The sequence below is a fragment of the Dendrobates tinctorius genome, unplaced genomic scaffold, assembly GCF_039654945.1.
Source record: "Dendrobates tinctorius isolate UK_male_01 unplaced genomic scaffold, ASM3965494v1 ptg000384l, whole genome shotgun sequence".
Lineage (NCBI taxonomy): Eukaryota > Metazoa > Chordata > Amphibia > Anura > Dendrobatidae > Dendrobates > Dendrobates tinctorius.
This window is the reverse complement of record NW_027362050.1, coordinates 2,084,416-2,100,157: the sequence shown is the minus strand read 5'-3', so window position 1 is coordinate 2,100,157 and position 15,742 is coordinate 2,084,416. Positions and strand designations below refer to the sequence as shown.

At 44.6% G+C, this 15,742-nt stretch overlaps 1 protein-coding gene across 1 annotated transcript; it reads left to right on the top strand.

Moving 5' to 3' along the window:
• The first annotated feature begins 1,825 nt into the window (after window positions 1-1,825).
• On the top strand, window positions 1,826-14,947 carry FOSL1 (FOS like 1, AP-1 transcription factor subunit). The gene is made up of 4 exons (XM_073563226.1): window positions 1,826-2,047; window positions 10,028-10,222; window positions 13,376-13,483; window positions 13,939-14,947. Exons 1-4 carry the CDS (start codon window positions 1,841-1,843, stop codon window positions 14,371-14,373), a joined length of 945 nt encoding a protein of 314 aa, XP_073419327.1. The 5' UTR covers window positions 1,826-1,840; the 3' UTR covers window positions 14,374-14,947.
• Window positions 14,948-15,742: the final 795 nt, after the last annotated feature.

The following is a 15,742-nucleotide window of genomic DNA, read 5'->3' as shown; positions in this document are numbered from 1 at the left end:
TACTGTATATAGAGGTGTTATCAGTCATTGTACTGGAGGAGGAGGAGGTGAGCTGTGATATCACCTATTGTGAATGGTGGATCCCGTATTATCTACTGTATATAGATCGGTTATCAGACATTGTACACGAGGAGGAGGTGAGTTGTGACATCACCTATTGTGAATGGTGGATCCTGTGCTATCTACTGTATATAGAGGTGTTATCAGTCATTGTACTGGAGGAGGAGGTGAGCTGTGATATCACCTGTTGTGAATGGTGGATCCCTTATTATCTACTGTATATAGATCGGTTATCAGACATTGTACAGGAGGAGGAGGTGAGCTGTGACATCACCTACTGTGAATAGTGGATTCTGTGTTATCTATAGTATATAGAGGTGTTATCAGTCATTGTACAGGAGGAGGAGGTGAGCTGTGACATCACCTACTGTGAATAGTGGGATTCTGTGTTATCTACTGTATATAGAGGTGTTATCAGTCATTGTACTGGAGGAGGAGGTGAGCTGTGACATCACCTATTGTGAATGGTGGATCTTGTCTGTGATGATAATGAGACTGCTGAAAAGTCACCTGCACAGGACATGAAGTATAGGTCAGCCAGCGTGAAAAGTACAATATTTCTGCATTTTCTGCACTCTATGTGTCACATGTAAGGACGGGATAAGGGGTTATCAGAGCAGGGAGTGGAGAATCATTGTGGAGGTGGGTGCACAATTTATGGATTAAAGATTAAGATGTATGAGATGAGGGAGCAGTTCACTTTTCCTCTCTTCATTTATGTTAGTCACTCTAAATCACCTTTAACCCCTTAATGACCTTAATGTGCTGTATATTTTTGTGGCCGGGTCCTCGTGTATGGAGCGACACAGGAGCAGAGTCCTCGCCGTGCGCAGCAGGCGCTGGCTGTGTTATACAGTCTGCACCTACAATTCATAGCAGCAACTCGAGCAGTTTCCAGTCGCTGCTGATGAATTGTGTACACGTCACTTTTTATTTATTTATTTATTTTTTGCAAAATTCTGATTTTTTTTTTTTTTTTAAAACTACTCAAATTTAATTAAAAGTAAAAAAAAGTTCTGGCTCTTGGATGAAGGGGGAGGAAAGAAATATATGAAAGTGTGAAAAAGAAAAAAAAGGGTTAAATAACAAATATAAATAATTGTAATAATTTTGGGGGATTTTACTTCACGTTTAACCACCGGGGAAATGATTGAATGTTTACAATAATACTAATGAATTAATAATAATAATGTGCACATTGCAGGGAAACCTTCACATCACTCCAGGAACAGCTCAAGGAGGGAAATGAAGGGTTTCAGGTAAACTCTTCTCTGGCTACACTTCATTTCCCCAAAAGAAGGCTTGTCAGGCCTGGGAAAAGTAATTCACCAGCTACCTAGGAACCCTCCATGTACAAACAAGCATCATTTCCCAGAAGAAGCCATCTCTGCAGCGACTTCTCTTCGCCTAGACACTTTCCATTCCGCTCTGGAAACTGCAGAGTTAAAAAACAGACGCTTCAGCAAAGGGTTTTCCTCTCACTGAGGAAGTGTGCCCTTATAAGGGCATGTACGTCATCGCGCTGGGTAATCCTCGGAATGTACCATTTGCAGAGGGAGATGGAGATGATCACATTTTTTTTACAGAGCTTCGAGGACTATACTAAAAACTTTATAAGTATCCCAATTGGTAGAATAATATTTATAACAACGCTGGCAATAGTCAGAAGCAATAATCGTGGTATCAAACTAATCGGATAACGGTTTTTGTTTTTCGCTCCCCCCCTTTACCAGCTTGGTATGGCCCACTTCATTAATTCGAGGAGTCCCCATTGATAAAAATGAGGCAGCGTAGATCCGTGAGTCAGTGCGAGCGTGACAGAGCGAGAATCCACTTCCAGACAATGTACAGAGACTTCTCTGGGCCTTTCCCTCTTCAGGATTTAGGGTGCAGCAGGGGCAGCCACAGTCCCAGTGACCCCGGGACTACACAAGTGTACGGGATGGGTCACAGCATGAGATCGACACCTCCGGAGGATCAGCAGCAGGTGAGTGCTATATTAATGGAGGGAGAAATGGACTTTTATTATTATTACTATGTGAACATGTGGGGTACGTCGTGTGTCAGCCCCCAGAAATGGCCTCAGAGGGTACATGCTATATCCATATCATATGGATGATGTAGGCGCCATCTGTAGGGTTATGTCCAGTCCCCCAATAGCCACAGTATGAGGAGGAGGAGGAGGAGGAAAATGTCGCACAGATCAACAGAATGAGCGACAATTGTACCTGAGGCAGTGACCCAGGGTCCATCACCCTCCCCCACCGGTGACTGCAGAGCCTTCATAGGAGGACAGGTAGTGATAGTAACCATTCCTGTACCCTGAGCCTGTGATCAGAGGATTGAGGTCCATGTGGGCACCTTAAAAGGATATTTTTTAAAGTTTTATTAAAGGGAACCTGTCACCCCCCCCAGGCACCTTCAGCAGCACTAAGGCTGCATTCTGTGAAGGTGGCTCTTCTTTCTCTGACCCCTAGTAACGTTGAAATATCGACTTTTATAAATAGCTCCTCATACCTGTAATGCGTCCCATAGTTATGGTGCGTCCCCCCTGTATCAGCCGCCTACCATCCGTCCATCATGCCTGTGTCTTGTGCCTGGGCACCATCTACCATCCGTCCGTCGTGCCTGTGTCTGGGCGCCGCCTCCTCCTGTGTAGTATGCCTGTGCTGTGACAACTTTAGCTGCGTCTTCCTCCATCCCCCTCCTCTTTCTTCTTCCTCCCTCAGCACACAGTGTCTGATGAGCTGACCTGCCAGTGACCCGCTTGTGTGCCGAGAGAGCGTTGTCGGGATCGCTGCTGCGTCGTTGAAGAGATCTGCCTGTTTGGCAGCTTACTAGCGACCATGTAGAGACGCACCAGCGACGCACCACGCACCTGGTGCGTCCCTATGTGAAACGGGACCCTAAGATGTTAAACTGCTGTGATCAGGGCATTTAGAGTAAGGTGCCAGCTGTATAACACAGTCTGCATCCACACTGTAAGGGGCAGTCAGAGGGCCGTATAACACGGGCAAGGATCATAACGCGATCCTCAGACTGGCCGGCGGCTCTCCTGACCTGAGTGTGACAGCCTGTATTTCTATGCAGCTCTCCGGCTCAGGTCAGCAGAGCCACTTGCCAGTCCGTGCACTGCGTTGCCATCCTCGTCCATCTGATACACCCTCAAGCACAGGCTCAGGTGTGCTCTCTAGGTGCCATAGGCCCTGGCATTCGCCTGGGCTCTCCAGGTGCCGGCACCAGCTCTGCCCACTGGTTTCTTCCTATTTCCTGCAGTGAACCTTTGCCATACATCCTTCATGTGACTGCTGCACCCAATCACTGGCCCCAGCAGTAACATACTGGTATCACAGTTGAGCTCAGTGATCGGCTGCAGCAGTCACATGAATGGTGTATATGACATGAGATCACTGCAGGACGGATGCAGAGACGAGCCGCGACCACCGGAGCAGCAGAGGATTGAAGTGTTGAGTATATTATTAATTTTTAAATTTTTATTTGCTCTTCCCCATTTCTTCATAAATGTCCAAAAACTTTTTTAAGGGGGTTTTGGCATGACCAAAAAAATAGTAAAAAAACCCCCAAACCAATATATAGTCACCTGCTGATGTTCCCTCTTCGCTACCGCTGGTCTCCGAGCCTTCTCTACTGCTGCATCCAAGCAGTGGGCCCAGATTTGAACATTGCGTCACCGCTGTGGGCAGTGATTGGCTGCAGCAGTCACGAATCTTCTGATACCTATTCTGTGTTGCCAATTATGCCAGCCAAAAGTGCAACAGAGGCAATCATTGCTTATTGCATGTCTTGACTTGCCCGACACCTGCCTAGAACTATGGGGCAACAATGCTGAGACATGCAGGATGGCAAACTGCAGACCTGGTGACACTGACAACTCAGTGACCCCCCTCATTGTGAGGTTTTCCATTGGCGTCTATGGGAGTTCTCATAGTTGGGCGATGTATACACATAGACCCTCAGTTGTAGGACCCCTCAATGGTCTTTCATTCTCCATGTCACATAAAGAAACCGTAAACTATTGTATTGTTGAGCAAAACTTGATTCCATTTGAAGCAGGAGAGCCGCCAAAGACATCGGGGACCTTTCTCACTGAGTTTGCATCCAAAATTTTGCCCAATTTGCAACATTTCCTAAACCAAATTGCCCATGTTTGTACAACATGTATCATACCCCCTTTTTTTTTTTTTTTTTTTTTTTTTTAGCTCCTACGCCAAAACTATAAAATTCGGCTTGGTTAACCTTTTGATATGAAGTGTGAGATATTGATTAATGCATTTCTGTATAAAAGTTGCACAAAAGTCCTATATTGTAGACAAGTCAAAAGTGGGGAACAAACACATTTAATTTTCAGATGCATTTTAAAAAAAAATAATCAAAAATTGCGCAAAACTGTCCATTAATGTACGACGTTTGGCATTATGTCTCAGGCTCTTATCGTACTTTAGGAAGAAAACTAAAAGTTTTACGCTGGTGACATCTGCACTGAGTTTATCATTAAGGGGCGACACGTGATCCATATGGAAGATTTGGTAAAAATTACACCATTTTTTTTAGGAATGTGGGACAAACATAGGGCACAACTGTAAAAGTTTTCCCAAAATTGTAAGTGATAATTTGCTGATCTCGAGAATTGCCTTGTTCTTCTGAATCGCCTTTTTGCATTTGTCCTGATGTCTCTGATGTACTGACCATTAAATTTCTGTGTTATATGACTTTCCAGTGTAGCATGACGTTCAAATCATCATGTCCTAAGTTTGCACCTAATGTCCATTAAAATCGCTTCCCCTGATCTACTGCCATCAATGTTGATTATCCATTAATCTACAATTTAATTAATTAGCATCTATTATTTTCTTGGAAAAGGTTTGATCTCACAAGGGTCTTCCTTGGAGCCTCGGGCACTCTGTGAATCATTGCTGACGTCATTCCTGCTTTGTACAGAACGTCCTTCGTGTGTTCGGTCTTTTAACAGGAACTATTACTCCTGATTACGTAAGATCTTCAAGGTTAGGTGTGACACAGGAGCACGTCAATAAGTCTCCTACCTTGAGCAGAGATGCCCCATCCTTCTCTCCACCAACATCATCTGTGACTGGAGAGGACCAGGAGGCCTCCATACCCATCAGATGATTGAATGGTTCAGCCAAAATCATTTACTCTCATCTAAAGATTACGGGCACCTTTATAGACATTCATGGTCGGTTTGGCCGACTGTATGATGAGAGGTAACCGTTGTCAGACACTACTACGATGGTACCTTATGAAGTACAAAAGAGCTAGTGTTAAAATCCAACCTCTCTGTTGAGGAAGATTCTGGAGCCCTTCATAGACATTGGATGGTCATCCAGGCTAGTTTGGTCAACTTATGGGTCTACGAACCTTTAGTTTCATCCGTCCCATCTAGATCCAGAGCATCATTGTACAACATTTTTTAGGGTCCGATGTGACCAACACCAACCATTTATTACAAATGAATGGTAGACGTTTGGCATAAATCCTTTGGAGGATAAAGACCCACCATGACCACCTCGACCTCACCTTGTCTGTAGATAAATTCCCCTCTGTTCGCAATTGAAATATTTTAATCTGATTGATTTCACACTGGTGGCATTAACAGGGACCTCATGAGATCTCTGCTACACCAGTGCCATAAAGGTTTCTAGACTTTGACCTGACCATCAAGACCCACCAGGCCATGACTATACTTAAGTGGTGGGTCTTGGGTCCATCATGTCCAGCCGTCTTCCCTGTTAACGGGAAGATGTGTCCTTTCCCACGGAAAATTGTTGAGATGTTCTCAGGTCAAGTGACCAAAAAAAAGTTTGGATTACGAAAAATGAGCCGTGGGAAGCTGTGATCACATAAAAACCCCTCCGGTCACCTAATCTGATGACCCCCCCCCCCCCCTCCCCAACACAGAAGGAAGGAAGAGCAGGATCCTCCTGGTTGAAGCTGCAGAAGACGGCAATGCTTTTGGACACAAAAAATGATGGAAGCAGCTGAAAATTTTGAATGAAGGTGCAATGGGCAAATGTACATTGTCACGTGAACTGTCATTTTTCAAACCTTTTTCCAAACTGAGCAACCCCTTTAATTGATACACCAACTGATTTGTGTCATAGATCTGCTTTTCGGGGGGATATTATATACACAAAACTTCCATGCGTTATTTAAAGTGAATAAAAAAAAAACATTAAACCCACAAAATATTAAGAATAAACCATAAATTTCATCTTCCAATAGCACTGACCCGCCCACAATGCACTCCCAGCCTGATTTGCATATGTCTTCTATGTTAGATTTCTCATGATGGGCACAGATCTCTAGAAAAAAAAAATGTATACAATTTTTTCTTGAGGGTAAAGCATCCATACAGCCATGCTACTAATTCCATATGTAAAGAAAAAAAACATACTGAACAGATCCCTTTAAGAGGTTACACATAAACGTGCAATGTTACATCTTTCCACAAAAGTAATCCAGGTCCTTTATTACATTTACTTAATGACTCATCTAATACTACATCCTGCAGTAGAGAATTCCAAACGTTCAATCTTCTTATGGTAGAGAAAAACATAAAAGCGGTCACGACGAAAGATCTCTAAATTGGCTTTTGATATATTTTTATTTTTATTAGGTCAACTCTAAATTTTCTTTTCTGGGACTAAAAAGATTTTTTTTTATGGGAACTGCATTGCTCTTTTGTCTTTTTGACTTATTATTCTATAGTTTTTTTATTTTAACCTTTATATATTTGCCCTTTCAGCAGCCACCTGACACTGGTTGCTCAATGTCATTTTCCATTTTATTTTATTTTTTTATGCCTGTTTTTTTTTTGACTGGTTTGGCCCCCAGAGAATTTAAACCTTATCAATTATTTATTTATATTCATAAATCAATAGTACATATAAAAATAAAGCAACTTTGTAATATAACTTATCATAGAAATCTGCTTCTTTCTCCTCCTGGAACTGATCGTTTAGTCTAAATTCACGAGTGAAGTGTGTATTCAGTGAATGCAAATTTTCCCATTGCTTTAATAGAAGATGGCAGTCGGTGCCCATAAAGGTCTATGGAGAACAGTAACTGTCATTCCAGTACTTGCAGTAGAATGTTCTGTGCCTGCCTTTAGCTCCTCCCCTCTCCACAGAATCTTAAAAGCACCAACTGTCATCTCCGATCTCAGTAATGGGAAAGTCCGTCTTCGCTGAATACAGATTTTACACCCGAATTGAGTTCTCTTCAGGAAGAGAAAGAAGCAGATTTCTCTCATAGAATATATGAAAAAGTTGTTTATTTTCATGTGTACTATGAATTAAAAAAGATAATTGATATGATGATTACTCTTTGAGGGCTCATTCAGATATCCGTGAATTTCGGTCCGATTTCTGATAGCGATGCACGGACTGGCCTCCGGTTACCCGACCTGAACGTGACAGCTTCATAATATGAGTATGTCACACTTTGGTGGGAGATCTGCGGTCAGTCCGTGCTTTAGCGCTCTGTGCTCGGACTGATTGTATGAGACTTAACACTGAAATGTCTCTTTGAAACTTTTTGGAATCTTACATTAAACTTAAAGGGGTTGTCCACTATTTTAACACTGATGGTCAATCTTTAGGATGGGTCATCAATGTCTAATCGGTGGAGGTGCGACACTCGGCGCCTATGCCGTATAGCTTGATCCCAGTACCGGCGGCACCTGGAAGTGCTCAGCTATGGAGCTGCTCCGTCTACTGACAGTGGCCGCGGCCCTGTACTGCCCCGCTATTGATTTGAATAAGGCGCAGATGTGCAGTACCCGGCCACGGCCACTGTCAGTAGACGGAGCAGCTCCATAACTGAGCACTTCCATCTGCCGCCGTCACCTACAACAGCTAATGGGCGGGGGTGCCGGATATTGTACCTCCACCGATCATATATTGATGACCTACCCTAAGGATAGATCCTGAATGTTGAAGTAGCGGACAACCCCTTTAATTTGACCCTTTTCTGCCTTAGCCTCCTATTTTTATTAGTGTATTATTTATTTATTTATTTTTTAAAAAAAAGCTTATTCATAGTCGTTCTGTTATAATTGTTGGTCCCAATTTTGGGATACCTCCCAATTACATAGATCACATGTAAATCTGATCTCATTCTGATAGAAGACCCTGCTCTGCCTTCACAGCCTCCAGCTTTTGTGGGTTTTGCCCCCTGGGTCAGTCATGTGCCAAGGTCCTGCACTTATTAATATAGGTCATATAGGTCTTTTACATGATATTTTATCGATTGCTTCCCTAGAATCTCAATATACAATATCCATAGTCTTCTCTATATCCCCAGAAGTGAATATTTGTTCGCTCGCAGACTGCCCAGGGCTAAGGCTGTGTCATACATTTGCTTTTGCTCTGTGTGGTTTAGTCATTTTACCTAACAGGATATTATATCATACAGTACACTGACACATAGTTTTGATGTTTAATATTTATTTATTGATTTTTAAAAAAATATATATTCATGCATGTAAAAGGTCTGCAATGATTGCTAATAGAAAAGTATGTCTGAATGTTAGGAAAGTATCACATCTCTGTGCAAACTTTATGCTCAGTAGGGGAATATGGTGACTAATGCAGCACAGTGACTACAACTCTACTAAGTCCAAGTATGCAAAAGTTCACTAGGTGATTAGCGGCTGCTAAATATTGTAGCAAAGCCAGGTAGGACAAGGCGAAATCCTTGCGCTGCAGGTCTTCATTCATACACCTGGCTAGCTTTGACTAAGACCCAGCAGCAGGTTTTCACCTGAGAGCTTTCAGTCTGTAGGGGATGTTGAGCAGAGAGGAATGTGTTGAAGCTGGGGAGTGACCAGCCAAAATTTGGAGCTATAGCTGGGAGAGAAACAAGCCAGAGTCTATGTCTGAATGGAGACTGCTCGGATCAGCTAGGAAAGCTGAGCAGTCTGAGTGCTGGAACTCAAACATAAGGTGATACCGAGACTGGTAGGACCGTACCTCTTCTTTGTCTAAAGTTTGCTCCAGGAGATAAAGGACTATAATCTGTTCGAGGGAGCTCGCACTGACATATATGTGTGTGCTGAATGAACTGTTTATTTACTGTGATCCCTTTGTGCCCGGAAGAGGCTGTTTTTGTTTTTGAATCACAGGGAGTTTTAAGAAAGCAATAAAACTGCACATGATTGGATCAAAACACATTGCCTGTGTGAATACTACCTGAGAGCGTGAATCCCTACAATTTATAATAAAAGACTCCAGTGACCAAACTGTCAGCTCCCCCCATGTATGCTGTGTTTTTGTCCCCTTGGTGCCCCCTGGTATTCTTTCACCTCCTTTTAAGTTAATTTGGAGTGAATCCAGCAAAAAAAACAACACATGGATCATGGAAAAGTTTTAGGTTTTTACTTTAATGGAGCAAATTAAAAAAAAAAACAAAGCAAAAAAAAAAAACATTACCACACATCCCTACTGACAGCAGTGGTGATCAGGGCGCAAGGCGATATGGTTTATAATCTGCTGCAAAGCCCTTGATTGGCAGCACTTCTCTATATACTCCATGCAACTTGTCTCCTCACTGAGCAGAAGTTACAAGGAAGCAACTAATCAGTTGTCACTTTTCGGTAACTTCCTTTTCTGGTTCCAAATGACACTGGAGAAGTTAGGATGCAAGTTTCTTACTCTTCAAAGTGGGACTTTGCCAGAAATCTGGAACTGTGCTCACGAATTGTGGGCTCATTAAATGCATCTGTAATTCAGCAAATGTTCCTTGCTAGGGTGGAGAAGCAGGTGGATTATGTTCTTCCTGGCACATTAATTGCTATAAATGCAGAAAATATCACAGGTTGAGCCGAAGCGTAGTCGGACGTTTTGTGCATATGCACTTTCTTCATAAGTGTTCAGATTTGTCTCATCTGACTCACTCTTAATGATCTTCTTGTCGTTCTCTTTTACAGAAATATCCCATCCATACATCGTCCGGTCCCTTCATTCCAACGATAAATGCAATAACTTCAAGCCAAGACCTTAACTGGATGGTACAACCAAGCGTCAGACCACTTTCCCTACCACCCTACCATAGTCCACGCCATGGTGTCATCAGAAGCATGGGGGGAGCATTAAGCATGGGACGAAGAAGGCAAGGTGACCATGTAAGTCACTCAAATGGTTAATATAATGTGCTCGCCCACCTTTAAATACAATTTTTAAAGGAGTTTTTCCAAAAATGGCAAGTTATCTCATATCTATTCCTGATTAGTCGGAATCCGAACACTGAAAACTCCAGTGATCCCAAGACTAGGGGTCATGAACGAGGCAAGACTAGGGGTCATGAACGAGGCAAGACTAGGGGTCATGAACGAGGCAAGACTAGGGGTCATGAACGAGGCAAGACTAGGGGTCATGAACGAGGCAAGACTAGGGGTCATGAACGAGGCAAGACTAGGGGTCATGAACGAGGCAAGACTAGGGGTCATGAACGAGGCAAGACTAGGGGTCTTGAACGAGGCAAGACTAGGGGTCTTGAACGAGGCAAGACTAGGGGTCTGGCAAGAGGCAAGATTGGGGTTCTGGCACGAGGCAAGACTGGGGTTCTGGCACGAGGCAAGACTAGGGGTCTTGAACGAGGCAAGACTAGGGGTCTTGAACGAGGCAAGACTAGGGGTCTTGAACGAGGCAAGACTAGGGGTCTGGCAAGAGGCAAGACTGGGGGTCTGGCACGAGGCAAGACTGGGGTTCTGGCACGAGGCAAGACTGGGATTCTGGCACGAGGCAAGACTGGGGTTCTGGCACGAGGCAAGACTAGGGTTCTGGCACGAGGCAAGACTAGGGTTCTGGCACGAGGCAAGACTAGGGGTCTTGAACGAGGCAAGACTAGGGGTCTTGAACGAGGCAAGACTAGGGGTCTTGAACGAGGCAAGACTAGGGGTCTGGCATGAGGCAAGACTAGGGGTCTGGCATGAGGCAAGACTAGGGGTCTGGCAAGAGGCAAGACTAGGGGTCTGGCAAGAGGCAAGACTAGGGGTCTGGCAAGAGGCAAGACTAGGGGTCATGAACGAGGCAAGACTAGGGGTCATGAACGAGGCAAGACTAGGGGTCATGAACGAGGCAAGACTAGGGGTCATGAACGAGGCAAGACTAGGGGTCATGAACGAGGCAAGACTAGGGGTCATGAACGAGGCAAGACTAGGGGTCATGAACGAGGCAAGACTAGGGGTCATGAACGAGGCAAGACTAGGGGTCATGAACGAGGCAAGACTAGGGGTCATGAACGAGGCAAGACTAGGGGTCATGAACGAGGCAAGACTAGGGGTCATGAACGAGGCAAGACTAGGGGTCATGAACGAGGCAAGACTAGGGGTCATGAACGAGGCAAGACTAGGGGTCATGAACGAGGCAAGACTAGGGGTCATGAACGAGGCAAGACTAGGGGTCATGAACGAGGCAAGACTAGGGGTCTTGAACGAGGCAAGACTGGGGTTCTGGCACGAGGCAAGACTAGGGGTCTTGAACGAGGCAAGACTAGGGGTCTTGAACGAGGCAAGACTAGGGGTCTGGCAAGAGGCAAGACTAGGGGTCATGAACGAGGCAAGACTAGGGGTCTTGAACGAGGCAAGACTAGGGGTCTTGAACGAGGCAAGACTAGGGGTCTTGAACGAGGCAAGACTAGGGGTCTTGAACGAGGCAAGACTAGGGGTCTTGAACGAGGCAAGACTAGGGGTCTTGAACGAGGCAAGACTAGGGGTCTTGAACGAGGCAAGACTAGGGGTCTTGAACGAGGCAAGACTAGGGGTCTGGCAAGAGGCAAGACTGGGGTTCTGGCACGAGGCAAGACTGGGGTTCTGGCATGAGGCAAGACTAGGGGTCTTGAACGAGGCAAGACTAGGGGTCTTGAACGAGGCAAGACTAGGGGTCTTGAACGAGGCAAGACTAGGGGTCTTGAACGAGGCAAGACTAGGGGTCTTGAACGAGGCAAGACTAGGGGTCATGAACGAGGCAAGACTAGGGGTCTTGAACGAGGCAAGACTAGGGGTCTTGAACGAGGCAAGACTAGGGGTCTTGAACGAGGCAAGACTAGGGGTCTTGAACGAGGCAAGACTAGGGGTCTTGAACGAGGCAAGACTAGGGGTCTTGAACGAGGCAAGACTAGGGGTCTGGCAAGAGGCAAGACTGGGGTTCTGGCACGAGGCAAGACTGGGGTTCTGGCACGAGGCAAGACTAGGGGTCTTGAACGAGGCAAGACTAGGGATCTTGAACGAGGCAAGACTAGGGGTCTTGCAAGAGGCAAGACTGGGGTTCTGGCACGAGGCAAGACTGGGGTTCTGGCACGAGGCAAGACTAGGGGTCTTGAACGAGGCAAGACTAGGGGTCTTGAACGAGGCAAGACTAGAGGTCTGGAACGAGGCAAGACTAGAGGTCTGGAACGAGGCAAGACTAGAGGTCTGGAACGAGGCAAGACTAGAGGTCTGGAACGAGGCAAGACTAGAGGTCTGGAACGAGGCAAGACTAGAGGTCTGGAACGAGGCAAGACTAGAGGTCTGGAACGAGGCAAGACTAGAGGTCTGGAACGAGGCAAGACTAGAGGTCTGGAACGAGGCAAGACTAGAGGTCTGGAACGAGGCAAGACTAGAGGTCTGGAACGAGGCAAGACTAGAGGTCTGGAACGAGGCAAGACTAGAGGTCTGGAACGAGGCAAGACTAGAGGTCTGGAACGAGGCAAGACTAGAGGTCTGGAACGAGGCAAGACTAGGGGCCTGGAACGAGGCAAGACGAGAGGTCTGGAACGAGGCAAAACTTGGGGTCTGGAACGAGGCTATGCAGAGACCCATTCTGAATGGAGCATGCTCATGTGAACACAAAGAGTTAAAAAATTGATCATTAGCCTGATTTTTTTTTTTTTTTTAAACTAGCTACACATGTGACGGAAACAGTTGACGGGCGACTCATAGACCTGTGGCATGAGTCAGAAGGAAAAGGAGCTAGGAAATGGGGCCAAACCACAACTTGAAGCGGGATAAGCATTAATGGCTGACTCACCGGGTCACACACACTGCCAATCCTTCTATTCATAAAGAAATCAGACATCATTCACTCCAGGGTTCATGAATGCAGCACGACCTATGTGCATAGCGAGGGCACCGGGTGCTGGGTAAAGGTGCCATCTTTCCACCCAAATGGCCTTGAAAGTTTAGGACAAGGGCAGGACGGCTACTAGCGACATAAATATAATGGGATCTTATTTTTAGTATTGTTATCAGTAGTAGCAAAATTTGTATTTCTTATCAATTTTATTTCTTCTAAAACAGATGTCACAAGAAGAAGAAGAAAGGCGAAGAGTGCGGAGAGAGAGGAACAAGATTGCTGCCGCCAAATGCAGGAACAGGCGCAAGGAGCTGACAGATTACCTACAGGCAGTAAGTATACCGAGAGAAGGCTTAATTCAGATTTGACTTAAAGGATAAATATTGTTTCATGCTGGGTGATTTTAGGCAAACAATGTGATGGAAACCTGACGGACGGTATTGTAATTTTTTGGTTCTGTTGGGCGCCACTGGTGTCCGTCAAGTGATGGATCCCGCACTTCCATTCATTCCATCGCTTTTCTGTTGTGACAAAGTAGAACAATGGAATTACAAACTCTGATGTCAACACAGACAATGCCTACGGTACTAAATTTGGAGCTCGTAAACTTAAAAAAAAATCAGATGTTTGTAGAAACTTTCTATGATTGGTGTTGCTCAATTTGAGTGCTTCCCCTTTATCTTGAGAAAGTAGGCAAAATATGATGGAAGGGTAGAAAATACCAAATGTCACAATTATTGCTAAAAATTAGGTTGTATTCAGAATTGTTTCTCTTCTATCATTTTAGGAGACCGATAAACTAGAAGATGAGAAGTCAGCTCTTCAAAAGGAGATAGCCGAACTGCAGAAGCAAAAAGACAAGCTGGAACTGATCCTGGATGCGCACCAACCTATCTGCAAGGTGCCTCGAAATCACCAACCGGCCCAACATTCAGACTCTTATAAGCTCCTTAAGGAAGAGCCACATGAAGAATTGGCAAGAGGTCCCAAGGTGAAGCTCCCGAGAATTGAGCTCAGCAGCACGGTTCTGGAACCAGAAGCTCTTCACACTCCGACATTGATGAAAACTCCTTCCATCACACCCTTCACGCCTAATCTAGTCTTCACCTATCCTGGACCCCAGGAGTCCTGTTCCACCGCCCATCGCAGGCTCAGTAGCAGCAGTAGTGGTGGCGACCAGAGTCCAAGCTCCCTCAGCTCATCCTCATTATTGACTCTTTAAGGAAATCCTTGCCGAGAGGTTACGTTCCCGAGTGTTACACTAGAGTTTTAGAATTGACTTTTTTTTGCCAGTATGAATATTGTTGTATAGGATCTAATTCACTCACTCTGTAAAGCATGGTATCACGCTCTCTTAAAGGGTTTTTCCTACGCTTCCTTTAAGGGATATGTCAGATGCGTGACCTTTCTTTTTACATGGTCACAAGTTTATTCAGTAATAGAGCTATATTAGACCACGGGGGGTCACAAATAAAGGCAGAGCCAACATTTAACTGCATGAACGCGGTAATAAAGTTATTAAAAAAAAAAAGTCGGCAGAGCCGAAATTAGTTTATGTATTTGTGGGTGATGTGTAAAAGTAACAGCAGAGCTGGTCTACTGTGTTTAAAGTATATTTTTCTATGATTGCTTGAGATGGAATATGTACATTTTGATAATGTAACTTTAAGCCCCTCAGTGTTGTTTTCTTGTTTTTGACCTATTGTGCACTTTCAACTCACAAAATCTACATTTAATACTGTATGAAATAGATAATATATATATATTAAATAGAAAACTGTTGTATTTGTGTAAAACGTGTGTTACAACTCTTTGGGATACTTCAGGATCTCCAAAGCCTTAGGACACTGGTGGAGCAGAAACATGTCATAAAGAGCGGCCAGAGTAACAAACTAATGTCTTAAAAGGTGTCATCCAGACCCCTCGGATGTGGCTATTTCTCACTCCTCTTCATGGTCAGGAAAAAGCATCAGTGTTCCCTTCTGATAGTTGACACCTTCTTGTAATGGTGGCTCCTTTATCCAGGTGGGCTGGACTCTTCCACCCGGGGCAATCATTACTGACTGCAGCTCTGGCAGGTGCTTCTTGATCCATTCGGGAAACCTTCTGAAAAAAATGCTTAAAGGGGTTGTCCAGGGCTTTAATGTCGATGACTTATCCTTAGGATAGGTCATAATCTCTGATCGGTGGAGGTGCAACTCCCAGAAGTCTCACCGATTAGCTGCTCCCGATGTCGGCAACGGCCAGAACTACTCGACTATATAGTGGTCACGGCTGTCTACTGTCCATGAAAATCAATAGGAGGCGGATGTGTAGTACCTGTCTGCAGCCACTAAGGATAGGCTATTATTGTTAACCTTCCGGACAACCCCTTTAAAAACAAAACGCTAAAAAGAAATGTGAAAAAAAAAATGCCTTTGTGCATACGTTCAGTCTTTTTTTAAGTTTCCTTTAACCACTTCAAAAGCCACAAAGTGGTTAAATGAATTGGCCTGACCATTCTTAAAGTGGAGTCAGCTTGGAAGCAGCTCAATAGTTTATATCAAAAGGTTAAAAAAGAAAATGCTAGCAAAAAGAGCAAATAAAACAAC